Source organism: Aspergillus lentulus (genome assembly GCF_001445615.1).
Source record: "Aspergillus lentulus DNA, contig: Alt16, strain: IFM 54703, whole genome shotgun sequence".
Lineage (NCBI taxonomy): Eukaryota > Fungi > Ascomycota > Eurotiomycetes > Eurotiales > Aspergillaceae > Aspergillus > Aspergillus lentulus.
The window spans coordinates 922,647-950,197 of NW_028322113.1; the positions used below are offsets into that span (position 1 = coordinate 922,647).

General features: G+C 50.6%; 7 protein-coding genes across 7 annotated transcripts; 4 read left to right on the top strand and 3 right to left on the bottom strand.

Moving 5' to 3' along the window:
• Positions 1–63: 63 nt before the first annotated feature.
• On the top strand, positions 64–6,040 carry ALT_7782 (putative AMP binding domain protein; the record flags this gene model as incomplete). Its single annotated transcript, XM_033562318.2, has 6 exons — positions 64–123; positions 226–248; positions 358–4,121; positions 4,178–4,387; positions 4,445–5,048; positions 5,113–6,040. 6 exons carry the CDS (start codon positions 64–66, stop codon positions 6,038–6,040), a joined length of 5,589 nt encoding a protein of 1,862 aa, XP_033418209.1.
• Positions 6,041–6,826: 786 nt separating this feature from the next.
• On the bottom strand, positions 6,827–8,971 carry ALT_7783 (2-isopropylmalate synthase; the record flags this gene model as incomplete). Its single annotated transcript, XM_033562317.1, has 4 exons — positions 6,827–7,027; positions 7,096–8,673; positions 8,727–8,871; positions 8,964–8,971. The coding sequence occupies 4 exons, from the start codon at positions 8,969–8,971 to the stop codon at positions 6,827–6,829; spliced, it is 1,932 nt and encodes a 643-aa protein (XP_033418208.1).
• An 866-nt stretch (positions 8,972–9,837) lies between these two features.
• drs1 (putative ATP-dependent RNA helicase DRS1) lies at positions 9,838–12,429 on the bottom strand (the record flags this gene model as incomplete). The annotated part of the gene is made up of 2 exons (XM_033562316.2): positions 9,838–10,551; positions 10,609–12,429. 2 exons carry the CDS (start codon positions 12,427–12,429, stop codon positions 9,838–9,840), a joined length of 2,535 nt encoding a protein of 844 aa, XP_033418207.2.
• Positions 12,430–13,087: 658 nt separating this feature from the next.
• On the bottom strand, positions 13,088–15,055 carry ALT_7785 (GNAT family N-acetyltransferase; the record flags this gene model as incomplete). Its single annotated transcript, XM_033562315.2, has 3 exons — positions 13,088–13,151; positions 13,210–14,980; positions 15,052–15,055. 3 exons carry the CDS (start codon positions 15,053–15,055, stop codon positions 13,088–13,090), a joined length of 1,839 nt encoding a protein of 612 aa, XP_033418206.2.
• Positions 15,056–16,304: 1,249 nt separating this feature from the next.
• ALT_7786 (ADP-ribosylation factor-like protein 2) lies at positions 16,305–17,156 on the top strand (the record flags this gene model as incomplete). Its single annotated transcript, XM_033562314.2, has 6 exons — positions 16,305–16,363; positions 16,420–16,530; positions 16,584–16,600; positions 16,660–16,805; positions 16,879–16,959; positions 17,025–17,156. The coding sequence occupies 6 exons, from the start codon at positions 16,305–16,307 to the stop codon at positions 17,154–17,156; spliced, it is 546 nt and encodes a 181-aa protein (XP_033418205.1).
• A 1,514-nt stretch (positions 17,157–18,670) lies between these two features.
• ALT_7787 (putative gelsolin repeat protein) lies at positions 18,671–23,771 on the top strand (the record flags this gene model as incomplete). Its single annotated transcript, XM_033562313.2, has 3 exons — positions 18,671–18,833; positions 18,974–23,477; positions 23,528–23,771. 3 exons carry the CDS (start codon positions 18,671–18,673, stop codon positions 23,769–23,771), a joined length of 4,911 nt encoding a protein of 1,636 aa, XP_033418204.2.
• A 646-nt stretch (positions 23,772–24,417) lies between these two features.
• Positions 24,418–26,154, top strand: ALT_7788 (D-arabinono-1,4-lactone oxidase; the record flags this gene model as incomplete). The annotated part of the gene is made up of 1 exon (XM_033562312.1): positions 24,418–26,154. The coding sequence occupies one exon, from the start codon at positions 24,418–24,420 to the stop codon at positions 26,152–26,154; it is 1,737 nt and encodes a 578-aa protein (XP_033418203.1).
• Between the last annotated feature and the right edge of the window lie 1,397 nt (positions 26,155–27,551).

A 27,551-nucleotide genomic window follows, 5' to 3' on the forward strand; every position in this document is an offset into this window, starting at 1 on the left:
TCGTCATATGCGCACCCGAATGAGAGACGTCGTAATCTGCTCTTACCAAGCGCTTCTGTGATCATGGCGGAGGAGAATCCCGAGCTCCAGGCCGCTTTGCGGGAGCTTGATAGAGAACTCGAGGTGTGTAATCAATAATATTAGTTGTTTCCTCCGTCATGGAAGTTGTTCTAGATTGACTGTATCGTATCATAATTTGTGGCTAATGCGCTAATTGGTGATTAGGAGGGGGATATCACGGAGAAAGGGTAAGCGACTCTCTTCGGATGAATGCTATGATCGTCAATTACAATGAGACATGAGGCGATAGGAATTGCCAGTGACTGATCCTTCGCACTGAGGACTAACTCTCTAAAGTTACCAGAAACGGCGCACGCTACTCCTTTCGCAATTTCTTGGTCCTAACAAGCCGCTTGAGATCAACGCGTCTTCAGAAAGTCCGTCGTCGCCAATAAGCAGCTCAAACATTGCTCCACCGACCATTCTCAGTGTTCGGCCCCCTACGGCGGACTCCGCGAGCCGAAATGCATCTTCGCAATCCTTTGCACAGAATAACATACCTGGTAACGGAAGCTTCGGATACGACCGGCGAGTGAGTATGGGCACACAGGGCTCTATCCAAGATGATAGTGCTTTTCAATACAATAGAGATAGCATGGCATTACAGCCCCCTGAGCGGATGCCCTCCTCTACTTCATACGATTCCCTTTTCCTTCCGAAGCCGCAAGCGCCTCCAATCGCGCAGGAGGACTCCCGAACCGCAACACTTTTGAGCCAGAACTATGCCTTTAACCCTGGAGCTTCCGAGCATGTGGATGAATCTGCCGGAGCTTACGACATGACACCCGGCGCGGTCACGCGACAATCCACGATGCTCGATTCCCAGCAAGCATACTTCTCCGACTTTGCGGGCCAGCAGCAGGGTGACTATAGAGACAGCTATGGCGGTGGATTCCATCGCTACTCTCAATCGGACACGTTTTCTCCAACGGCAAATATGGCGCCGCCGTTAATTCCTGCTTCCGAATTACCTCACGGGGCGACTATCAACCATCTGCTTCCCCTCGAGCCTCGCGATATACCTTTTGCGGTACACGACCCGCATGACAAGAACACTCTAATGTCCAATTTCGATAACATCCCTGCAGTACTTCGGCATCGCGCTAGAGTACATCCCAAGCAGCCCGCGTACTGGGTCCTAGACCAGAAAGGCAAGGAAATCGCTTCCATCACCTGGGAGAAACTTGCCAGTCGCGCGGAAAAAGTCGCTCAAGTCGTTCGTGACAAGAGTAATTTGTACCGTGGTGACCGTGTGGCTCTGATTTACCGTGATTCAGAGATCATCGAGTTTGCTGTTGCCCTTATGGGATGCTTCATTGCTGGGGTCGTTGCTGTACCCATCAATAATCTCGAAGACTACCAGAGTCTCAACCTGGTTCTCACCTCCACTCAAGCGCATCTTGCTTTAACAACTGAGAACAATCTCAAGAGTTTCCAGAGGGATATAACGACGCAGAAGCTGAACTGGCCCAGAGGGGTAGAATGGTGGAAGACCAATGAGTTCGGAAGCTACCACCCAAAGAGAAAAGATGATATTCCGGCCCTTGTGGTTCCCGACTTGGCTTACATTGAGTTCTCACGCGCTCCTACTGGGGACATGCGCGGTGTAGTCATGAGCCACCGGACAATCATGCATCAAATGGCTTGTCTTGGCGCTATAATTGCAACTGTTCCTGCCTCAGGTAAAAGTGTCCGTCCGCACGGAGAGACCTTGATCAGCTATCTCGATCCAAGACAAGGCATTGGAATGATTCTTGGTGTCCTTCTTACTGTGTATGGTGGCCATACCACCGTCTGGCTTGAGGATCGGGCGGTCGAAACTCCAGGCTTGTACGCTCATTTGGTCACTAAGTATAGGGCCACACTCATGGCTGCGGATTACCCTGGGCTTAAGATCACGGCGTACAACTACCAGCAAGATCCAATGGCCACGCGTCACTTCAAGAAAAACTCTGAGCCTAACTTCGAAAATGTGAAGCTTTGTCTTATTGATACGTTGACTGTCGACGCTGAGTTTCATGAAATTCTGGCTGACAGATGGCTGCGGCCCATGAGAAACCCCAGAGCTCGGGAAATTGTTGCCCCAATGTTATGTTTGCCCGAACATGGCGGTATGGTGATCAGTGTTCGGGACTGGTTGGGAGGAGAAGAGCGTTTGGGCTGCCCTCTGACTCATGAGATGGATCCGGCCGAGCGTTCAGAAGCTTCAGAAGCCAAAAAGGAGGAAAGAAAGTCCGAAAACAACAGTGGTTTCGGTAGCAGCCTTCTGGGTGGCGGTGCACGTGCTTCTGCTCCTGCTCCAAAAGAGCAGAACAGGAACGAGCTGGGCGAAGTACTTCTCGATAAAGAGGCCTTGAAGAGCAATGAGGTTGTGGTTTTGGCCATGGGCGAGGACGCTCGGAAGTACGCAGCGACCATGCCAAATGCTGTGCGAGTTGGCTCTTTCGGCTACCCGATTCCCGATGCGACCCTTGCCGTTGTTGACCCGGAGACCAATTTGTTATGCACGCCCAATGTGATCGGTGAGATATGGGTTGACTCACCATCTCTTTCTGGCGGTTTCTGGGCATTGCCCAAGCATACGGAAGCAATCTTCCACGCACGGCCTTATAAGTTTGAAGAGGGCAACCCCACCCCTGTGCTGGTGGAACCAGAGTTCCTACGGACTGGTCTCCTTGGCTGTGTGATTGAGGGGAAAATCTTTGTACTAGGTCTCTACGAAGACCGCCTCCGACAGAAGGTAGAATGGGTCGAGCATGGGCAGGAGATTGTTGAACATCGCTACTTCTTCGTCCAACACATGATTGTCAGTATTCTCAAGAACTTGCCCAAGATACATGACTGCACTGCCTTTGATGTGTTTGTCAATGATGAGCACCTTCCGATCGTTGTTTTAGAGTCATATGCGGCATCGACCGCACCAACGACTTCGGGTGGTCCACCTCGGCAACTGGATTCTGTGCTCCTCGAATCTCTGGCGGAAAGATGTATGGAAGTCTTATATCAAGAGCATCACTTGCGAGTCTATTGTGTGCTTCTCACGGCGCCGAACACACTTCCTCGTGTCACTAAGAATGGACGGCGGGAGATCGGTAATATGCTCTGTCGCAGAGAATTCGATGCCGGAACTCTGCCCTGTGTGCATGTGAAGTTCGGTATTGAACGATCGGTCATGAACCTCCCGGTTGGTGTCGACCCTGTTGGAGGAATATGGTCTCCCTTGGCTTCGGCGACACGGCAAGAGATGCTTGCGATGCAAGAAAAGCAGTACTCGGGTGTCGATTACCGCGATGTCGTGATGGATGATCGCACCTCCACGCCTTTGAACAACTTCGCAACGATTGTGGACCTTCTCCAATGGCGTGTCTCCCGCCAGGCAGAGGAGCTTGCTTACTGCTCAATCGACGGCCGTGGAAAAGAAGGCAAAGGTATCACCTGGAAGAAATTTGACTTGAAAGTCGCCGCTGTAGCGATGTACTTGAAAAACAAGGTCAAAGTTCGACCTGGAGATCATCTTATCCTGATGTACACGCACTCCGAGGATTATGTCTACGCCGTGCATGCCTGCTTCTGTCTGGGTGCCGTTGTCGTTCCCATTGCTCCAATCGACCAGAACCGGCTGGCAGAAGACGCCCCTGCATTTCTCCATGTGATCAATGATTTCAAAATCAAAGCAATCATCGTCAATAGCGACGTTGACCACGTCATGCGACAAAAGATCGTTTCCCAGCATATCAAACAGTCTGCGCAGGTCCTCAGGATTGGTGTGCCTGCTATCTACAATACCAGCAAGCCATCGAAGCAGTCTCACGGATGCCGAGATCTTGGCTTTACTGTCAAAGAAACTTGGTTACGAGCAGACCAGCCAGCTCTAGTTTGGACTTATTGGACACCGGACCAGAGGAGAATCTCTGTACAAATTGGCCACGACACCATCTTGGGAATGTGTAAAGTTCAGAAAGAGACATGCCAGATGACTAGCTCCAGACCAGTCCTAGGCAGCGTTCGCAGCACATTAGGTCTTGGATTTCTTCATACGGTCTTAATGGGCATCTACGTTGGTAAGAGACGCGCGCTGGTTTGGCTGCAAAGTCCTTTCCTATTAACCGGTTATTAGGGGCTCCTACCTATCTTGTATCGCCTGTTGATTTTGCGCAAAACCCCATGACATTGTTCGTCGCCTTGTCTCGTTATAAGATCAAGGATACATATGCCACTAGCCAGATGCTGGACTACGCTATGAGCGTCATGCCTGCGAAAGGTTTCCAGCTTCAAGAAATGAAGAACTTGATGATTTCCGCAGAGGGTCGGCCACGAACTGATATCTGTAAGCTCTGCGGCTCTTCTCCCCCGTCCGATTGTTCTCAAACTCATACTTTGACAGACCAAAAGGTGCGCCTTCATTTCGCATCTGCGAGTTTAGACCGCACCGCAATCAACATAGTATACTCGCACGTGCTCAACCCTATGGTCGTCACTCGATCATATATGTGCATCGAACCGATTGAACTGTGGCTTGACCTTCGTTCTCTCCGCCAAGGGCTTGTTTGTCCCGTCGATGCAGACACAGATCCGACGGCGCTGCTTGTCCAGGATTCAGGGATGGTTCCGGTAAACACCCAAGTAGCTATTGTGAATCCGGAAACCTGTACCTTGTCACATGTCGGCGAATATGGCGAGATATGGATTCAATCAGACGCCTGCGCCAAGGCGTTTTATGGATCCAGGAACGAATTTGATGCTGAGCGATTCAACGGCCGGATCGTGGACGGAGATCCTAACGTTGCCTATGTGCGCACCGGTGACCTGGGTTTCCTTCATACAGTCACTCGGCCCATCGGTCCATCTGGTCAATCTGTCGAGATGCAGGTGCTCTTTGTCCTTGGCGGAATTGGCGAAACATTCGAGGTCAATGGATTAAATCATTTCCCCATGGACATCGAGAACTCTGTGGAGAAGTGTCATCGCAACATTGTGCCTGGAGGATGGTAAGAGATCAAGCGATTCCACCATGCTATTGGAATTGGTCTTGTGCTAACGCTCGCAATTTAGTTGTGTCTTCCAGGCCGGTGGTTTGATAGTGGTTGTCGTCGAGGTGACAAGAAAAGCATATTTGGCATCCCTTGTCCCCGTGATCGTGGACGCCATCCTCGGTGAACATCAAGTCATAGCTGACATAGTGGCGTTCGTGTCTCACGGAGACTTCCCTCGGTCTCGTTTGGGCGAGAAGCAGAGAGGAAAGGTGCTGGCATCATGGGTAACCCGCAAATTGCGCACGATCGCACAGTTCAGTATTCGTGATATGGAGGGATCAATGAGCCTCTTTGCAGAAGCTCCTCAACATCGTTCTAGTAAAGGCTCGAAACCCGGTAGCCTCATGGGCAACAGCCTGCGTCGGTCCACTCTCGTACCGGACGCTGATTCAGCTACTGTTCCTCGTTCTCCAGCTCCGGTGCTTGTGGAGCAACCGGAAGCATCAATGGTGCCCCCTTACCATGACGTACATGAAGGAGAGGGAGGTGAAATGCCTGCGCCACCTCTTCCAGACATGCAGCCGTCTCTTCCTCAGATAGGGGAGCCTGTCCCACCAATGCGGTCTTCGAACAATGAAAGTCACTCGGCAGGCATTGCTCACCCTGACCTTGGTTTCAATTTTGGCGATTTCGCCAATGCGACGAGCTCTGCACCCGTGGATGAACACACCGGTGCAGGCGCTGTCGGTGAAACTCTTCCCTACCGCGATGTCCGCGGACAAGGCTCCATTCCCACCCAACAGCCGCCGAGAACCAGCAGCCTCCCAATTGGCACCGCCCCAACATCCGCTCGACCTAACTCGTCGGACCGGATCTCAGAAGACAAACTGGGAGACTGGCCGCAGGAAGCTCTGATGTATCAATCGGCGCTTGGGGGTGATGACGCATACGGTCATAGTGCCAGCAATCGGACTCTGGGCAATGCTACGAGAAACCACCTTGACTGAAAGCAGTAACAGATACTGAAAATGTCGTGAGATTTCCACGTCGATCAGTGAATATCTCTACTGCATGTCGGATTCCGTGATTAATTATTCCCCGACCTGTCACCTCTGTCATTTTGTTCTTATGCTGATCTATCGTCCTACATTTTGCATTGCCGCCTGCCTTGCATGTTCTTGACTCTGACCATCACCCTTTGCTCTTTACAGTTTCTGATTCTTTGCATGTGAAGAACTATTCAATACTTTACATTTCTGCCTAACCCAGCTTTCATGATGAACGATGAGTCATGTTATGTACATACATACCCACCCATATGCGCGCCTTTTATGCCAAAATATTGTTGCTCGCTTTGCCCGTGCGCGGATTCTCGAAAGATATTAGACCACGCTTGCCTCGCATTGCTTGTGTCTGTCTACATTTGACATAAATGCCGCATTGTATATAGTCCATATAGTCTTTTAGCTGAAGGACGTCGCTTCTACGTATAATAAGATGATAATACTCCATGGAGAGTTGCTGTACATGCTGAATTGCCAACACGAAGGCTGAGATTTGTAGTACTTGATATACAGAATGCATCCTTACAGTATCATAAAACTGGTTCACCAACACCAAAACCGAATCAGAGAGATTATGTTCAATCTGTACAATTGAATTATACTTTGAATGGCCTTGCTTTTAGTCTCTAGTTTCTTTTCCCCCTTCGCTACTGCCACCTCTTTTGAAATGTGGGGACCACCGATCGAGACGGATAAAAAGCTTCGAAGATACGTAGAACCCACAGGAGATTACTGGCTGTTCGCCTGGGCGGTCAGCGCGTCCAGATCAACTTTGGGCTTGGCACTGCCGTTGGTTGTGAGCTTCGCAGCTGTGATAGCCGCGACGTTGGAGCTGCCGAGCTGCTCGAGGGCTTGCAGATCCTCGTCTGTGAGGGTGTTGGAGCGTTGAGGGCGGAATGGGGCAGGGGAGCCGGCACGGCTTGTCAGGAACTGTATGAACAAACTATTAGAGATCCTGACACTTTTGAAGGGGGAACAGGGGTGATAAAAAAACGTACCGAGGAGGCTGCGCTGAGGAGGGCGATCAAACTGGCTTGTACCACGTCCTGGTGGATACCAACACCCCAGACTTGCTCTTTGCTGCCTGCCGCAGTGCACTGGAGGTATGTGGCGGCCTTCACGTCTCTACCGAGACCAATTGAGTGCTCCTTGTAGTCGATAACATCGAGGTCGATACCAAGAGTTGACAGAGCATTTGCCAGAGACGAGATGGCACCAGGGCCAACGCCAGTGATAGCGTGTTGGATGTTGTCGATCTCGATGATACCGGTGAAGCGACGCTTGAGGTTCTTGGTGTTGAGAGCCTTGCCCGGCTCCGGGGGTGCCGGCGACTGTGACCGGTCGGTTGTGATGTTGTAGTCGACCAGGTTGAAGCGAGGGTTCGACTTGAGGTGGTATGCTTCCTCGAAGAGATCGACGATTTCCTTGGGCCGCAGCTCCCGGTTGACGGCTTCGGTCTTCTTCTGAACAACCTTGCTGAATTCGACCTGCAGAGCGCGCGGGAGATCCAGCTCCAGGCTGCGCAGGATGACCCAGGCGGCACCACCCTTGCCGCTCTGGGAGTTGACACGGATGACAGCCTCGTAGTTTCGTCCGATGTCCTGAGGATCCAAAGGGAGATACGGGATGACCCACTCGTCGTCGTCGGTGGCGTTGGCACTTTCACGCAGCTTGAATCCCTTCTTGATAGCGTCTTGGTGACTGCCGCTGAACGCGCAGACAACCAGCTGACCGCCGTAGGGCCATCTTTCGTTCACAGGAATCTTGTTGCTCTCTTCCACCACCTTGATGACCGAGTTGATGTCCGAGAAGTCAACTTGAGGGCTGACACCCTGTGTGTAGAGATTGAGGGCAAGAGTGACCAGATCGACGTTACCAGTTCTCTCACCATTTCCGAAAAGAGTACCTTCGACGCGCTGAGCACCCGCCATCTGAGCCAGCTCGGCGGCTGCAACAGCACAGCCACGATCGTTGTGGGGATGGACAGAGACGACAAACTTTTCTCTCTCCGTCATGTTGCGGCAGAAATACTCAACCTGGTCTGCGAATATGTTTGGCGTCGCCATCTCCACTGTTGCTGGCAGATTGAAAATTATGGGGTTTTCTTCGGTAGGGCCCCAAGCAGCCTTGACGGCCTCGCAAATCTGGACTGCAAACTCAGGCTCGGTGTCCGAGAAGGTTTCGGGAGAGAACTCGAACTGCCACTGGGTACCAGCCATCTCTGGATCGTCCTTGGTTATCGAGCGGGCGTACTTTGCGCATCTTACGGCGATCTCAAGACTCTGTTCGCGGGAGGTACCGAAAACTATTCGGCGGAAACACGGGCTGGTAGCCAGGTAGATGTGGAGGATAGCCTTCTTTGCGCCTTTGAGGGAATCGACAGTGCGACGGATGAGTTCTTCTCTGCAAGGAGACAGAACCTGGAGCCAGACGTCGTCGGGAACGACGCCAGGTGTCTCTACCAGGCGTCGAGTGAAATCAAAGTCCGTTTGCGATGCTGAGGGGAATGATACTTCGATTTCCTTGTAACCGATGTCGACGAGCATCTTGAAGAACCGGAACTTCTGATCACCATCCTATATACATCTATACGTCAGAGGCGTCCAGAAAAATTGAACGAGATTCTCACCATCGGATCAGGCAGACTCTGGTTGCCATCTCTCAGATCAGTAGCCAGCCAGCGGGGCGGCTTGTCGATAACCTTATCGGGCCATTGGCGGTTAGGGAGATGCAGAGGCTTGAAGGGCTTGTATTTTTTCGAGGGGTCTTTAAGCCTATCAAAATGAGTCAGTAAAATAAGCTTAAATACGAATCGTCATTTGAGGAGTTGGAGTAAACAACAGAGATCCAGGGGCAGAAGACATACATAGGCATGATGGCGGTATCGTGCGGTGTCCGCAGCGGGGGTGGGGGAAGAAGGTAGAGAAAGTCACTTGAGGATATTGTGGCCAGGAGGAGGAAAGGGAGGACCAGACAATTGGTAGATAAAATGTGCCTGAATGACACTGAACGAAGGATTTATGACCAGAGAACGATTTAAGTAGAGGGAGAAATGTGGACGACAGAGTTGGAGCAGGAGTGAGTCAGTATATCTCCATCGTTCAATAATAATAGGTCATGACGCTCTCTCGCCGCTTTTCACATATTTTTTCGTCGATCGGCCGACAGCGGACGCGGGGATTCTTAACTGGTGGCTCTGATTGGACAGGGACTCTGGCGTGCCTCGCAAAGTGGGTACTGAGATATATAAAAGTCCTGAGGCCACTGATGTTGGCGTATGAATTGTTGCAGGTGTGTTCGGCGAGTGTTGATAGTTGAAGGTTCTGAACTCCTGAAGCGGATCGAATGTTTTGATTTTCTTCCAGCCATTGTATGTTTCCTGATGCTGTCGGTGCGAGTAAGCTGGAAGAATGTTCTACCATGCGGGGGCCGATGATCGGAGACAATTACGTGGGCCTCAGGCCAAGAGGCCATACTCCACCGTGGTTAACCGCCAGTAGCCGTCGACTGGACGTGGAACGATTGGTTGAAACAGTCTTGCCCTAAGATTCGAGGTCTGGAATAGCTTCAATCTGAGTCATCGTGTGAGAGGGCAGGTGTAGTTGAGAGGATATATAAGGCCTCTATGTAAACGTAAAGACTGATGTACCAAAGGCCACTGAACCAAAGGCCTTGAAGAGATATTCACAACCTATATTAGGGTCTAATGCAATTCTATACACAGTTGATGTAGCCCCTCCTCATTTCTTTCCCTTCATCTTGATCTTATTCTTCTTGTCACTTTTGTTCTTGCTTTCCTTGTTCTTACCCTGCTTGGGAGCCTCTCGGTCAGCCTTGCCCTTCTTCCAACCGATATTCCCCTCGTGACGCTGGCGCGCATCGTCAAGCCGTTTCTTATCCTTGTTGCTCAGCTTTACTTTATCCTTCTGAGATGGTCCGTTGAGCTCGGTAGCACCTAATTTGCGCGCCGCACGCTTGTCACGCTCAGTCTCGAACCATGTGCGCTTCGGCCGCGACATGATCTCGGCTTCGTGCTTGATCATATTCTCTCCCTTGGTCAGATGCATTTCCGCCTGTGCCATCTGCTTCTCCAACTTCTCCTCCTGTAACACCTCCTCAATCTCATCTTCCAAGCCCTTGGCTTTAGCGGCCCATTCGTCCGCAACGGCTGGGTCAACGACGCGGCTGACAATCTTGGCCCCTTGCGCTTTGCCGGCCTTCACGGCCGACTTGACGATCTTGCGGTCCGGCTCAGCTGCAATGGTGCATGCGCGTCCGGAACGGCCAGCACGCGCTGTTCGGCCAACACGATGCAGGTAGATCTCGTGGTTCTGAGGCGCTTCGTAGTTGATAACCGTTTCGACACCCTTGATATCCAGACCACGGGACGCCAAATCAGTAGCAAGCAGGAAGGCTACCTTGCCTTCTCGGAAGTTCTCGACACTTTTGATACGCTATAGTACTGTTTAGTCCCACATCAAGTAATCATCTTAGCTGATAAGTTGACATACCTGTTCTTGGCTCATGCTACCATGAAGCTCTGCCGCTTTGAGTCCCAATAGCCCAAAGACAATGCGAACCCGATGGGCCTCGCGCTTTTGCCGGAAGAAGACGATAACCCGTCCAGTGTAGATTTCGTTGCACAGGTAAAGGAGATATCCCAAACGCTTGTCCTCCCTTCCTGGCCGTAACCGGACGAACTCCTGGGTCAGGTTCATGGATGTATTCTTCTTCGAGTCGACCATCAAGCGAACCGGACGGTTGAGACCAACCCGAATGAGCTTGTCGACGGAGTCTGTCATTGTAGCCGAAAAGAGCATTGTTTGCCGCGACTTGGGAATGGTTGTTAAGATTTCGTTGAGTTCGTCAGCGAAACCATCTTCCAACATTCTATCAGCTTCATCGAGAACCAAAATCTCCAGTGTGTCGACAGTGAAGCTGGGGGAATTCCGCATGTGGTCGATAAAACGGCCAGGAGTAGCAATGATCACATCAGGCCGCTTTTTCAAGATATTCTCCTGCTCGCGGAGACTGAAACCACCGACAAGTTGACAAAAGGTAATATCAGTATGAGTAGCCAGTTTTGTAGCTACATTGTAACACTGAACCGCCAATTCACGAGTGGGCATAAGGATAGCAACACGACTGGTGGGAACTTTTCGAGGGCGGAACAGTAGACGCTCGAGAATGGGAACAACGAACGCAGCAGTCTTTCCTGAGCCAGTAACAGCACTACCCACGATGTCTTTGCCGAGGAGAGCCACGGGGATCGTCTTTTGCTGGATGGGAGTCGGCGTGGTGAAATTGACAGATGCCAAACCACGGAGGATGGGTCGAGATAGATTGAAGTCCTGGAATGACCGATTAGAAGTCGACGCGGCCGTAGATTTTTCTTCAGGCGCGAAGAAAGCCTTGCGCTTCTCTGCTTCCTCAGCGTCAACCTCGCTCTCCGCTTCAGATTCATCATCAGAAGCTGCTTCGTCATCCGGATGGTGTACTGGAGTCGCAACTGAGTCGTTATCAGAAGCAGCATCGTCATCATCATCATCCTCTTCGTCCTCGCTGCCCTGTTCATCCGAGTCGTCGCCGTCACTGGAGTCTTTCTCCATATCATCGCCGCTCTCGTCCGCACCATCGGCACCCATACCAAATCCGTCTGCAGCAAGCAATTCGTCGTCCTGGAAGTCCACAGACATACCGCCATCAGAGTCGGCATCTTCATTTTCACTGTCCTCTCCCTCCTCCTCCTCCTCCTCCTCCTCCTCCTCCTCCTCCTCCTCCTCCTCCTCCTCCTCCTCCTCCCTCCTCTTTTTCTCCTTCTGCTGCTTCTTTTTCAGCTCGGCGTCTTTCTTCGCTTTCCTCCTGGAAATGATATCATCAATGTCCACGGCTTTCTTATTCCCATTCTTGGCCGCATCCGCAGACCCATCTCCATTCCGCGCTTCCCACCCGTCAAATCCCTCAATCACACCGGTATTAGCATTGCCGCCAACGTCGAACTCGAACTCAGAGTCCAACGCCCCATCGTCCTCACCAGCATCCATAGCCTCAGCCTCGCCCTCCTCGCCGGATTGGTCGTCAGATACTGCGCCAGCAGCGCTCTCGCCCTTCTTGCTTTTCTTTGATTGCTTCTGCTTCTTGTTCTTGCCTTTCGGCGCCTCCGCCGCCTCTCGCTTGCGTTTTCTGGAGCTGGAAAGAGTGTCTTCCTCGGCATTGTCGCCGTCTTCCTCAACACCGTTCTCGAGGACATCGTTCTCGTCGTCCGACAGTGTGAGCACGAAATCGTCGTCTTTGGCGGCAGCCCGCTTTTTTATCGCGGAATTGGGAGCCATTTTCTTAGTAGACCGACCGTCGATTGGCCGTCGAAGTGTAAAGCGGAAAGTACTAGACTGTAAGGCTTCACACAGAACAAGTGAAACTGATGTAGAGAAACTCAAACCACCCCTGTTTTTCCTCCCAGGACTACTGGCTCTATCTGCTTTCTCTTGAGCGGAGAGGAAAGAAAAAAGTTCGAATTGCGAAGGCGGTGAAAATCAAGAGCGGCAAAAAATATCCGCAAAGTGGTCTTGCAACTCTGATTGGCTTTCTACTGAAAGCCTGTTTTATCAGCCTTGGCTTACTAAGGTCCGTATACCCAACTAATCCCTTACTATTATTATCTAGGTAGCTTACCACCTACATTCTAAGCCAACAAGATTTCAATCCTCAACGAGACATTTTTTTCCCTAATCAATTAGGAGACCCAGTGTATTGAGAGAGCAGTGTAGCTGTGAGACACGGAAAGCGACGAGTGTTCATCGCTTTGGGATATGAAATCCCCATTCCCTCAACTACCACTGTTCTCCTCACCTTGCTGGATTCCAAGCCCCACGAGACACAAGGCGACACAAAAACAGATCCCCTTGAGATCAGATGACGAAGAAGCAAGGACAGCTCAATATGCAGAAGAAGGAGAAGACGCCCACACAATCTCCGGAAAATTTATCCCCTTCAAGCATGAAATGCATCACCATCGTCATAACCAGCGTTGCGAATAAGGTAGCTGACATCAAGGCTATAAGAGCGTTTTGGTAAGCCTAGGAATCATGTGATCAATGTTAGGGTTCACTTACAATCGCTCGAACTTGACTCGAGCCCCCTTGAGCACGCCTTGCTGTTCAAAGTGGTAATCCCTTTCAAGCCAGTCGATGAGCCACTTGATCTGGGATCTCTCAGGAACGCAATAGCTGATGGTAAAGAGAAGACGTTTGAGAGTTCGGGATCCGCCTGGGTAAAGTCCAGTCTTGTCATCGCAACCGGCATCGTAGAAGAAGCCCCTTTTTGGTACGTAAGTAGCGTCACAAACTTCAATCAGTTTGTCCAAGAGACATTTTCCGATGCCTCGGCGTTTGTGGTCCGGTTTGATATAAATTTCTAGCTCCGCTGTGTATCGACCTGCGGTCTGAATCCCCAAGAAATCTCTAGCCAAAGCATATCCGAGGATTTTCTCCGGGGTGTCGTTGGCGGATGGTCCGCGTCTGCGCTCTGCAGCCACAATAAACGGCAATTTCGCACGTCTGCTATCCTCAATTCGCTGATGCACGTCTTGTTCGTCAAGTGTTCCTAAGCTTGAACTCAAATTTGACTTTTGGCCGTACCAATTCAAGATCATGAGCAGTCCTGGTATGTCACCGTCTTCAACACCGCGAAGATAGACGTTTGCTCTAGGACTATTTGGATCCTTTGGAGAACAGACCTTCAGACCTTCTATGAAGGCATCTCGAGCTTGTTTTCTGCGCGCCCTCGCCTCCTCTTCTGCCGCTTTCATATGCAATGCAAGGTTGTGGCGGTAGCCTTCGGCCGTTTCATGATAATGGAGACGTGTTGCTTCACTTGTCATGTCCAAACGAGTTGGGACGTCTCCCAAGTCAAGAATGTACAAAGATTTGATCCCATCCATATGCGCGGTTCCGTCAAAAAAGGCTTGGTGGTGGATGTCAATGTTGGAGCTATCTCCTGTCTCCATCTCTAGCCAATGACGGAACCAATCACGAAAGCCTTCATAGGTAGAGCAAGCACGAGGACGCATCTCCCACCTATCCTCACACTTAACCTTGGACCAGTGCTCTGGTTTATGACTGTCGTCCTGTTTGCCAATCTGGCGCTCAGCATTCGATGGAGTTTTCTGTAGACGTTCATGCTCCGCACTTGGGTAGCGCGAAAGAAAGACCTGGCCGTCAACGATGGCTGGGTACAAGGACACGCTGTTATGATAAGATTCACGCTGAGCATCAAGTTTCGCGGCGTAAACCTTCTGGACACGAGACCTGATTTCATCGACGAAGTATCTATCATCCACGTCCCCTTCGAACTTATCCTCTGGAATAGAGCTTGGGTTGGAAGAACTTGCATTTGGATTGGCTGCAAGCCTACACCTTGCGATGCTCTTGTAGACATCTGATTTTGGATCGGTTCCCGGCCCGTCCCTGCACTTCGCAAGGCTCTCTGGATTTGCTGTGTCGTCTTCATGGTCTTTGTAGCGATTCAGGTGGGCTTGCAAAACAATCTCTTCTTGAAGGCGCTTTAACTCGTCTAGAGCCTCTTGAGATGGAGCCTTGTTTGCAGTCATTTGCACACCGGACGGAACTTTGGTCTGGCAGCCAACATCGTCCTGGGGAGCGTGATTTTCCACCGCAGCAGGTCTGTTTGGTGTCCCATTGGGATCCTGCCTCGGCGTCTGCTGTGTTGTTCTTGGACGAGCCCTATACCGGGAATCGCTGTTCAGACGTGCGCTTCCGCACCTAAGCTGTCTTTGATTGCGACCTTTGAGATTGGCCCCTCGAATCATGACGACTTCGTCGGATCCATTGCTGTCAGTCTTGTTTGGACGGTCTCCTACTTGATCTGACTGCTAGTTAGCTTCCTGAAGCTCGGTCTTTGGCCAAATTGAGAAAGAAGAAGCAAGTGTCACTCACCCATATTTGTATTTCCTTGTGAAGGGAGTGATATCTGAGGTGTATCAGCGTTGATGACTTGTTTCAGTTTTGATCTTTTCTGTGGGGTGTGAGGCTGGTGCGAGAGGTGGGTGGAAGCTGGTGCTCTGCTATGGAATTTCTTAGGTCGCCAGTCAAACGGCGCGCGTGTCCTGTAACTGCCTGAGGCCTCCTTATCTTTGTCTTTTGCACTTTGTCTCTGGTGCAGGGTGTCAGAAGTTAGATTAGAAGGTCCCTGAATTCTCAAATCTATGCAAGTAGGGGGTTTTGAGGACTCGGCGTTATTCACTCTCTCTGGCTCATTTTGTGATGCTCCGAGGTCGCGTGTTGTAGAGTGGACATTGATCTGCCCGTCCGTTGGATTTGGATTCGAATCACTAGGAGCCGGACGGTGGTTGTCAGGCTGAGTCTTAGGAGACTCTGTCTGTTTCGGTCTTCTCTTTCTGAAAGCTCGAGCCTTTACGAATGTGGAGGGTAGATTGTTTGTGTCTTTTAACCCAGACTCAAGGGAGGCAGGATCTTGCTGGGAATGAGTCTTCGATTTATTAGCCCTACGCCTGCTTGGGGCATTCGGCTGACCGTGATGAGCTTGCCTGTCCATGGTGGCTAGTCATCAAGGAATGGTGTGGATAACCTAGAAGAGAATGTACCAGGCCAGAAGATGTGAGTATCATGAGTCACCTTGCAGGGTGCATGGGGGGAAGATAGGTCTCAAGCGATAGTTAGGGCAAGTACGGGCTGAGGTGAATATGAAGTAAAAGGAAAACGGATGTTTCCTGCTGAGTTACTAGTGATAGAAAACTGAAGTGAAAGAAGCAGTCGTCTAAAGACGCTAACAGATTACGATGTGGCTTTATGAATAACATGGGTTTATCGCACTATTTGAGGGCCCTGGTACATTTGCTGGGCCTAAAGGTTATCACAGTCGCTTCTTAGGTCTACCTGAGGTAGGATATGAGAAGGAGTATAGGGCTTCTCTGGGTAGCAGAAAGCTTAGAAAGAATCTGTACACTGACAAAAGCACAGCAAGAATGAGAGTATTGTAAAATCGACTTAGGAGTAAGCTACTAATGAGCATTGTCCACATAAATTAAATACTATAGAGAATTGTTGGATCACTCTGGTGGATTAGCTCTAAATTCTGACCGAATCTCTATTTTTCGCCTGTATGTAGGGGTTTTATCCAACTACAACTAAGCCAACGCAACAGATTCGAGAGGACACATTTGGCCAGAATGCTGTCAATATTGAGAAAAGCTCGCTTAAAGGACAAAGAGATGAGAATTTTGATGCTGTAAGTCTTTCAGCAACCAAGAAACGACCCATCTGGATGCTCACGATCGATGCTAGTGGTCTTGATAATGCTGGGAAGACAACGATTGTGAAGCAGATTATGAACGAAGACGTCAAAACTGTCAGCCCTACACTGGGCTTCATTATCAAAACAATAGATTTTGAAGGGTAATTTCGACTCTAACAATCTCAATCATCTTGATAACTGACTCCGGACACAGATATAGATTGAACATATGTGAGAGAAGCCAGTAGTCAGAACTCCGCAAGGAATTTCGATTGACTTTTTGCCGCCAGGGGACGTCGGTGGACAGAAAACCCTTCGGTCATACTGGAAAAACTACTTTGAGAAGACCGACACACTTGTCTGGGTGGTAGATGCAACAGACCGTCTTCGAGTTGACGATTGCCGGGATGAACTCGCAGGCCTACTCCTCGAAGAGGTACGGCTGCCAATTTCCCCGCTCCTCTTCGGATTTTTCGTTGATGAGCATCGGTTTGGCTAACGCCCTCCAGCGCCTGATGGGAGCAAGTCTCCTGATATTCTTGAACAAGACAGATGTAGAGGGATGCATGTCGGAAGATGAAGTCCGCGAAGTAAGTTGTTGGCGCGTCCTGATATATTTGGTGGGCTCTACGAACATCTACTGACATCTCTCCAGCGGCTTCGCCTGGATTCAATAAAAACTCATAAATGGACTATATTGCCCTGCAGTGCCATGACAGGCAAGAATCTCCGTGAAGGCTTACAATGGGTAGTGCAGGATGCGAAAGACAGACTTTTCCTCTACTGACCCTTGTCTTTACCCGCTTCTGACGAGTACGCTTGAGCGTCTGGAGTTTTCGACTCCAGTACGGATCTACGTTGATGCTTCTTGAGTCAGATCAACACTTGAGAAGTCATTGATATCACTAATGCTAAGATGAAATGAGTCTGTCGTTTTTCAATCCAGCGACACATACTCTGCGTTGCTCTATATATGTACGCAATCAACCATTTAGTCGTTTCTTAATATTTGATGAAAGCCCATGTCTTCATTCTGTTATTTTCTCTCTCACGTCCCGTATTATCTGAACTCAACTGATTATCACTCATCTACATGCAAAGAAAAGGGTAAAATTCTCCTCAAATAAGTGCGATCGCCTTCTCAGCCTGTTCCCTCTCCACAATCAGGCTGCACATGAGGCCTGAAGGAAGGCCCGATAAGCGATCATAGTCCAAGAACACAAATTTCGATCGCTGATTGTGTTGTTCTAAAGATGCTAGCAATCATCAAGCTGACCGTCGCACAGAGTTGTCAGTAAAGTCAAGTTAAAACACTTTGTGGCTTTCACAAGGGGTGGCACTATTTGAGTCAACATCCCATTATGATGCTATGGCGTCAAACGTTGAGCCGACCGTCCAAAACTCCATAAGTCGACGACACTTGACTATGACGACATTCGTTCTGTTTTTTGAAGACTAGACTAAACCCAAACCCAGATATCTGGCAACTATCTAGCGTCTATCGACTCTCTAAATATCCGAGATATCAAGAGCTGGTTTCCCAACTGTTTCTGGGTCGCGGGGCGGCAGAGAAGGCCCACCGCATGGCCACTCTTGGAAAACAGTAAACAAAACAAGCTGCTTGCAAACAAGAAGGATAAGCCGTTTATGTCCTTTCAGTGGCCATTTTGGTGCTACACAGGGGATCAGATACCTCTTTAAAGTTCTGAATGATGAGTACGGAGTACTAGTCTACTATTTACAACACTGCTGTATGACTCCAATATCTTGCCAATCTTCCCAAAAGGGAGACATGGATTGGGTGTTGGTGTGGATGGATAGTCAGGAGACGACAGAGATGAGCGTGTCGGGCTCATTTTCAGCAAGGACGCGGTGGGGCAGTGTGCTCACAGTTTTTGTGCGTCCTGCTGAGCGAGTGAGGCCAGCTGAAAATAATAATAATATCGATCCAAATATGACACTAGTAAAGTGACTTAAAAAAGCGTGACGTCCCACAACCTGGGATAACTTGGGATGCGCCGTGGGAGACACTGGGAAGTACCACTCCCTTACTCGTACACTATCCGCTATCTATCTGCCTAGGCAGTTCGATAAACATTGATTTTATCCCCTTCCCCTCCATTGTTCTATTGCGATCATTACGTTTGCGCTTCTTCTTGTCAGTACCCCACACCAACCTGGTTCAGTCTACTGGGTGATCCCGGCCGATTATACTCGTTATTATTGCTTTTTCTTTCTGATAATCTCCTTTGTCACCTTTCCCTTTCCTTTTTACTTTTGCATTCTCATACCTAGGGTGCCATGACAGTTACTACCGATGCAGACAGTTCAGAGGATGTCAATGACTTCCTCCAGCGGATTCGGGAGCTAGGCGAGAAACGCGATAAGGAGGACGAGGAACGGACCAAGAAGTTGGAGGAGGAAATCATGCAGAGTCGCAAGGAGAGGCAGGCTCGAAGAGCTGGTATTTGGCGTCCCTAGTCTTCTCAGTCATTCCAATCATCTATTGCTTTTGCTGTCTCGTTCCGTGGGCTGCCCGAGCCCTCGGATAATTAAAATAATCAAAGGCTGATCTTGTTCGTCTTCTTTGCCGATCCTGTGTAGAACGAGCGCGGTCGATTTCGCCAACAAAGGACTCCCCAGTATTGGATTCCGCTCGGTTAAGCATTTCTTCCCTCAGCCAGCGTGGGATCGACCCTCCAGAACAACTCTCGCCCACACCTCGGACACCTGAACATGCCACAGGCGCCAGATCCGACCCCTTTCGAGACGACACGTCAATTGGTACGAATGGTGATCTGGAAGGGTCAAAACTAGACGGGAGGGATATGGAAGCCTCACCGAGAGCAACTACTACTTCACCTCTTGCGCGCAGTAGAGCAGGGACCCTGTCCTGGCAACAACGACCGTCGTCTCGGGATATGAGCGGCAACAGATCGTTTTTCCCTCCCTCACCTACGCGCTCCCCGACCCGTCTCAATCGTCTGAGTGGCTTGTCTAATTTCTCGAACGATGATCACAGAAATATGCGCAGTCCGCTGACGCTTTCGCCTTCCTCCAAGGATGCTACCGCCGGTCAGACAACAAGAGCGGAGGAAACTCCCGACTCAATCACTAGAGGGATTGCCAAGGAGAAGCCGGACGCTGAAAAGACTGGCCAGGGCTCAATCCACACAAACGACGAAGGCACTGAAACGAATCCAGCAGTTCCCCCTGGGGATGAGAAGCAGGACTCACAACCGGAAGTCGGAGAAGAAAGATCGCGTTCCCCATCCAGGGCAAGCTCGACTTTCGGGGACAGTAGTTTGGGACATCGATACTCGAGCATATCTTCTGTCTCGACGGCAACTGGACTCGGATCTCCCGTACCCCTTTCAAGTGTCCAAAAACTCGAACCAGAACAGGTCGCGACACCTCCGTCCCCGAGGCGCCTTTCCCCCGAGCGTTCACGTTCAACGTCGCCGACAAAAGGTCTTGGAGGCTTTGTGCAGAGCGCCATGATGAAGCGATCGGATAGTGTTTCGAAGAGATGGAGTGCACAGTTACCGTCAGGGGTAAGTCGAGGCAATTCGTTTGCCAGCAACCGCAATAGCATTGCTGGCCCAGCGTATGGCGATGTGCATGCTCCTGCATCTCCGTCGAGGCTTGGCCGCGAGGACCAAATTCTTGCGTCCAAGAGACCAAGTTCCAGCCACAGCGAGGCAACGATTGTCCACAATGCGAAGGAGAGTGAAAGGCCGGCAACGCCGCCGATGGTGAACAAGGTGGAGACAGACGAAACTACCGCCAGACCTACGCTTCACATCAGAGCTCTCAGCGCATTGAGCGGAAATGGACACGACTCCGACTCGAATTCGCTGCCCTCCGCGAGCCCCGTTGTCTCGAGGACCATGGATCCCAGGCGCTGGAGTCCCACAAAATCGACATGGCTGGAGAGCGCTCTCAATCGACCTGACTCACCAAAGCACAAGAGGCAGCACTCACAGCAAACATCATGGGCGAAAGATCGACAATCAAGGGCAAGCTTCGATCTGGGCCGCGTGAATAGCTTCAAGGAAGTCACTACGGTCGGGCTCATGCGTTCAGCTGCACCTGGTAGTCACTATAAGTCCCCGAGTGTTTCTGGGATCCCGGATCTACCAAGTAATCTGGACATCAACAAATCTAAGGAATCCAGGAACCAGCCGTTGTCCCACTCTGAAGACAGCGAACCCAAGCCTGCAGAGACACCCAAAGTTGAAACTACACCCGATCATGAGACTACCCAGAAGGTGGAGGATACTCGCGAATCCGTGGATACGAAGCCCGAAGCTTCGCCTACAAAGCAAGAAAGTGGGCCGGACGGCAAGACGGAGGATGCTCCAACACGCAAACGTGCACCTTCCCTCCTAGTCCCCGTCAATAAAACTGAGATCTGTCCACCTCTCTCATCTCCTCGAGATCCTTTATTGAACCGACCAAAGCCACAATCCCCTGTGGTAGATTTCCGTGCGAATTTGCGAAAGCGAGAAATTACCAAAGATGAAGCACCGAAACAGGAACCGGAGTTCAAGAATGTGTTTGGCAAATTAAAGAAAGCCGAGTCTTCGACTTACGTCGCCCCTGATGAGCTCAGAAATAATATCTTGAAAGGCAAAGCAGCGCTGAATGCGACAGGCGGCCCGAAGAAGACCCCGAAGGTTGATGATCTGAAGGAAAGTATCTTGAAGCAGAAAGAGGCAATGAAAGCGAGCGGAGGCTCAGTGAGACGTAACACGGCCGGAGCAATCGATGCTCCTGCGAAAATGGTTCCAGAAGCGATTGCCAAACGGAATAACCTATCTAAATCTAGCAGCAGCAGTAGGAGCACCCATTCGGGTGGTGCCTTGACTTCGCCGTCATCTGAGGACTACCCAACACCGAACGGCCTCACGAATGACCAGAAGTCGCCTTCTTCCCCGCGTAAGGACGAACAGGCGCAGGAGGCACAGTACTCGCAGACTGCAGCAGAGGTTTCAGCGCCCAACGAACCGAAAGATCAGGTTGCAGATTTGGCATCTTCTGAGGCTGGAAATGAGGAGACCAAGGGCGACGATTTCGAAAATCAGTTGATCACAGACTCAGCAGTCACCGCAGAGAACACGTCTGAGATAAGGGACAAGCAGATTGAAGAGGCCATCAAACCGGTGCGTGCTCTGCCGTCGGGGACTGTTGCGGAGGCTGCAGAAGCGCCTGCTGCTACTGAAGGTCTTGCTACTAAAGGTCAACTCGCAGGCCGAATAAACCCTGCCTTGGCGGGTCTTTTGTCTCGCGGCCCTCCTAATATCAGTGGGAACTCAAATAAGCACTTCTCAACAGACTCAGTACGGGAAGGTAGCTCCGAATTCTCTGACAGTCAGGCTACTGCACCTCTCTCCCATATGACGAAGAACCGTGCGAGGGGGCCAAAAAGGCGCCTACCCAAGCTTGCAGTCACGGAATCGACGACGCCGCTGGTCAACGATGCTGCGACCGTTCCAGAGAACGATAACTCTTCACCCGATATTCATGAAACGGAATTGGCGCCATCATCCAGCCAAGATATTGCGAAGACTTCTGTCGGTTGGCCGCTTCCGGACGCTGAAATGATTGGCGCCATGGTCCCTGAGCCGACCCTGCCTGCACTGACTTATTCAGCCTCTGAAAAACCAGTGGAATTCAAGCGAACCATACCGCATCTTATAGAGCGTAGACTCGAGCAAAAGCTCGCGCACCGGGACTCCAAGTCTTCGATGGATATGAACCCTTCGCCTCCCCCCAAGGACGATTCGGAAGACATTGAGAATCTTGGAGACTCTCCCTCGAGAAGACCGACTCTACCGCCAAAGCCAAGTATGCCGCCCTCGTCACCCGCTTCAGTGCAAATACGGAGTTCTCCCCATCAGTATTCGTCACCGTCTTCTTCTCCTCTCAGAACAAGCTTTAGAGAGGACCGACTGCAGTCTCCTCGGGCAACTCCGCAGAAATCCCCGAAGAACTTTACATCTGCTGGTTCAATCGGAAACTCTCGAGATAAAGCATTGCCTTCTCCTCCTGTTCCTTCTAAATGGAGCAAAATCTCTGCCGACCAACAGTCCTTATCGACGAGATCATCAGTGTCTTTGGTACCCCAGGCCGAAGAATCGCTTGAAGTCATTTCGGGCTTTTTCAAGACTTTGCCAAACTCAAAGGATCGCGTGAACATTGACACGCAACTGATGCTTACTAGCAAGACCGACGATCTCAGAATTCGGACTCTGAAGAGGCAACTTTGGGAGATTACTGGTGACGGGAAGAGGCAGGACCTTCCTGTTAACCAGGAATACATTCTTTACGAAGGAAGTATGTACCTGTGCGTACATGTGTTTGAGTCGGAAGGAGTTGCACGCTCTGAAACCCACCTTTGGTGCGGTGACGATGTGAGTGATGCGGCCATGGACGATGCGCAGCCATTCTCCCGCAAAGTCGCCAGGGAAAATGGCTGCAAGCTAGAGGTTATCAAGCAAGGCAAAGAGACTTCCAGATTCATACAAGCCCTTGGTGGGATCCTCATCACACGCCGTGGGGCTAATTCCCGCTCCAGCTCTTCTGCCATCTTTATGCTCTGCGGACGAAAACATCTCGGTCAAATGGTGTTTGACGAGGTCAACTTCTTAAGAAGCAATCTTTGCTCAGGCTTCTCTTATGTAATTTCTGCCATGTTTGGCAAATTATACCTGTGGAAGGGCAAAGGAAGTACTGCTGAAGAGATTGGCGCCGCTCGCCTCATTGGCATGGATCTCGGCCTGACGGGCGAATTCGAAGAAGTGGCCGAAGGAGAGGAACCTGAAAGCTTTTTCGAGGTCTTCTCGCACCACCGAGAGGCCGAAGAATCCATGCACTCAGATTACTGGCGGCTGAAACCGAACCATGATCATTATCGCCTGAGATTGTTCCGAGTAGACCACGAACTGGGTCAGCGAACAGGCGGTTTTTGGCTTCGACGAGTGTCGGGGTCAGCTTCCCCTGTGATTAGACCAAATGACACCGTTCAGGAAATTGTGCCATTCTGCCAGAACGACATCACGGCCAAAGGAATCTACATTCTGGACACCTTCTTCGAGATCTATGTGTAAGTGAATGCGATGGGCCTCCAATGAACAATTGCTGATTTGCGCATAGTATTGTTGGTGAACAAGCATCTCAACGACCCGCCGAATTCGCATCAGCGGTCGTGTTTGCGCACGAGTATGGCATTCTGGCTGCTTCCCTTCAGGATCGACCATTCATTCCCAACAGTCTTGTCTCCATCGGAGGTATTCCCGAGTCGGCTCGCAGCGCATTTCGCAAATGGGACAAACCGTCTGGCCAAATGCGTCCGCGAGTGTTTCCCCTAAACGCGGCAATTGAGTCTATTCGCTCTTGAAGTCAATTTTCGGGTGATGTTGATGTATTATTTTGCCCCTTTTCTAGTTCATAATTGGTTCAATTTATGGTGGGATTGTGCATAGTCTGGTCTGTACAGATAAGGAGCTTGGCTGATCCACGGAGCCCGGGATGGAGCATGTACTACTTGATATTTGACTGTATTTTCTCGGTTGCATATAGAGAGGTATTCTTCATACAGGGTACTTGGGCTTGACTGTATAAAATTCAGGCGGCTGTGCTGGGATTCATATACGGCCAGGGAAAGTTCTCAGTGTAGTCTATACCAATCTACGCGATATAGTTCGAGATTTGAGGGTTGTCAAACGCAAGATGTACCTTGATAACTTATTAACAAAGACATTCATCACCATCGTCGATCGATCAAATCGCCCGCAAGGGGCCCACTGATATGCGGCCCGCCGCGTTTTATCGCCTCTCACCTTAAATAACTGAAAACTCTTTATGTGGATCATGACCCATCCAAATCAGGTATGCCGCGCCCTGTGAATGGCCAAGACAATCTCACCAGACATTCCTTCCGATTTCTTTTCTCTTCTCCAGTATCCATTTCAATCATGCCTTGATGCTCTGAACCAAATGTCTTTCCTTAGATGGAATTCCAGCAAGTCTATTCTAGTCAAACGATGAACCCAACTATCTCTCGTGAGCTCAACTCCCTCGACCCCGCGGTCCTCCGCGCGACGTCCGACCATCTGCATCACACTTGGGCTAAGACGTTCTACTCGCGCCCTGAATTGTATATCCGACCGCAATCTATCGCTGAAATCCAGAAGGTGGTGACACTGGCTCGTCGGTGCCGTCGTCGCCTGGTCACCGTAGGCAGCGGTCATTCGCCGTCCGATTTAACCTGCACTTCGTCGTGGTTGGTCAACCTCGACGATTTCAATCGCGTTCTACAGATTGATCCGGAGACACATGTTGTGACTGTCGAGGCCGGCATACGGTTGAGAGATCTCGGTCGGCGGTTGGAGGAACATGGTTTGACGTTGTCGAATTTAGGCAGCATTGACAGCCAGTCTATTGCGGGGGTCATTTCAACTGGGACCCATGGCAGCTCCCTGCGGCATGGTCTGATCTCAGAATGTATCATTTCGCTGACTCTGATGTTGGCGAACGGGCAGCTGGTGCGCTGTAGCGCAACCAGCAACCCGGATCTTTTCCGCGCGGCCTTGATCTCTCTCGGGGCATTGGGTATCATTGTCGAGGTCACTTTCCAGGCTGAACCGATATTCAAGGTTGCTTGGAGACAGACGCGACGACCGCTCTCCAGCGTGCTGGCCGAGTGGTCCTCCGGTCTGTGGACTTCGCATGAGTTTGTGCGTGTCTGGTGGATGCCGTATGAGAAGAGTGCGATTGTCTGGCATGCGGACAAGACTGATCTGCCTCTGCGGAAACCTCCCAACACGTTCTATGGGGAGTGGATTGGTTATCATATCTACCATAACCTGTTAGCCCTCTCCAACTATTTCCCCCGTATCCTTCCCTGGGTTGAATGGTTTATCTTTGGCTTGCAGTACGGGTTCAAGGCGGAGAAGACGGTGACGGAAGCCGTAGAGCCTGCCCGTGAGGGGCTCTTGATGAACTGTCTGTACTCACAGTTTGTCAACGAATGGGCACTCCCTCTCGCGAAAGGCCCGGAAGCGATCACGCGCCTGTCGGCCTGGCTTCATGGTGATATGGAGACCGCTCGTATCCCGTTCCCTGTTGATGGGCTGTGGGTACACTGCCCCGTCGAAGTCAGAGTCGCAGATTCCACCTATTTGGGAAAACCTCGGCCTTTCCTCGACCCCACTTGCGCCGATGGGCCTACTTTGTATCTCAATGCGACTCTCTATCGTCCGTACCATAGGGATCCCCCATGTAAGGATCGCTACTACGAAGCGTTCGAGTGGCTCATGCGGGAGTTGGGCGCGAAGCCACACTGGGCCAAGAATTTCAAAACAGGGCGCCAGGAGCTGCATGAGCTCTACGGCAAGAACATGGATGACTGGCTGAGAGTGCGGAAGGAAGTAGATCCTGACGGCTTGTTCCTCGGGGAATGGCATCATCGCCACCTACCCTTGTCTGGCAATGAGAAAGAAACGGAGTCGGCCAGCTCAACCGCTTTCCCGCTTTCGGAGCGCGAACAGCTCCGTCGCCGGGTAGATATCCGTGGAGCTGGTGATGGACTCGAATGGATTGGGGATAAGCGGTGGCAGGCGACTTCAGGGCGTTCAGATGCTGCCTTGCCGAGTCTCGAGGAGAAAAATCTGGAGGATGTATCAGGTTCGAGTCCTCCTATGACAGCCACCAGCGAGGAAAGTTTCGACTTGCTCGCTGCTGGTGAGGCAAGTGTTTTGCTTCCAGGTGACCACTCGTAAAACGAGGATGCCTAACAGACGACCTAAAATTAGCAAACAAACTGCCTTTTTGGAGGCCTCTGAATGGCTGGCCCAAATCGCTTTCCCCCTGAGTCATTCTTCCTGGATGGTTTATATTGTCTCCGGTGGTGTTTTATTCTATAGTATCTCCTTCTAAGCTTGTCGATGAACGATGCAACGTTGGTATTCTTCGTTCCATCTCTCGTTTCTAGTTCGCGTCGAGGTTTGCTGTACAGAAGCAATACCTCGCCGTCCGGCATGTTACGAAGGCAAGATTCTCCGGCAATCGCTCATTTTAGTCATTGGATATTGATCCGGTCATGCTGTTGAGAGTATTTGAGCTTGTCCCTGGGGTCTTTGTGCTACTTGAGTCAAGCTTAATGTGATATATTGACAGGGTAGCATTCGGGCTGTGCTGTTTTCGAGAGGCAAAGAACCCATTTACGTTCTTATCTGCCCCAAATCGAGATGTTCAATCATCATCCTGGCAGACATGTATCTGTGGGACCGAGGTTTCAACCGCAAGCCTTTCACTAACTGAAATGACACTTAAGAGTTAACCATCATAACGCATCTTAAAACTTGAATGCACCAGTTAACCATTATTCGGCTTTTAGCCAGTACATTCTCAGCCCGATTAACAGCAGCCATTTCCCTTCCGGGGACGGCGTACGAGCTCTCGGGGTAAGGCCGGATAGATATGCTTGTTTATGTCATTCCATGCACGCAATACCAGGATGACTCGATACAACATGCAGGTTGGCATGAACAGAGGGCCTTGACAGAGAGTCAGACCAACTGCTATGAGAATCATGGGACTCGTTCATGTAACCAACTCAGGTCCGGTGTTTGATTGATACATTGTAAGGAACAGGCTGCAGATAGTTGTTGGTGTTGTCGCTGCTGCTGCTGTTGACGATGCGGACCTGCCATATTCGGGTATCACCACTCTTTTGACTTGGCTCCCCACTTTCCCTCACTCATTTTCATTCTCATCCTCAACCTCACCTCATTCTATCTAATCCACATCTTCATCCTGGGTCGGCATCAAGTCCCGTCGATTGGCTCGTCTGAACGCGTAATAAACTTCAACCCCAAGGCAGAGGTATCTCCTACAATAACCGACCGATGTAGCATGGCCCGGAGGAACCTGTCCTGGACTCCTGATCGCGTTTCTCGACTTGACAGCTCGCCACATCTCCAGACCAATATCCTGGTGATTGGATCTTTGCGATACTCAAGTGTCATCTGTGACCATACGAGTACTGCAGTTGCCATTATTATACATCTTACTTAAACCGAATTGCTAAATGAGGGGTTCTCATCGGCGACCTTCGCTCTTTGACCTCGTTCTTGGAGCTACGAGTGTCAAAGCTGCAGGAAGGCGAAACTACTGC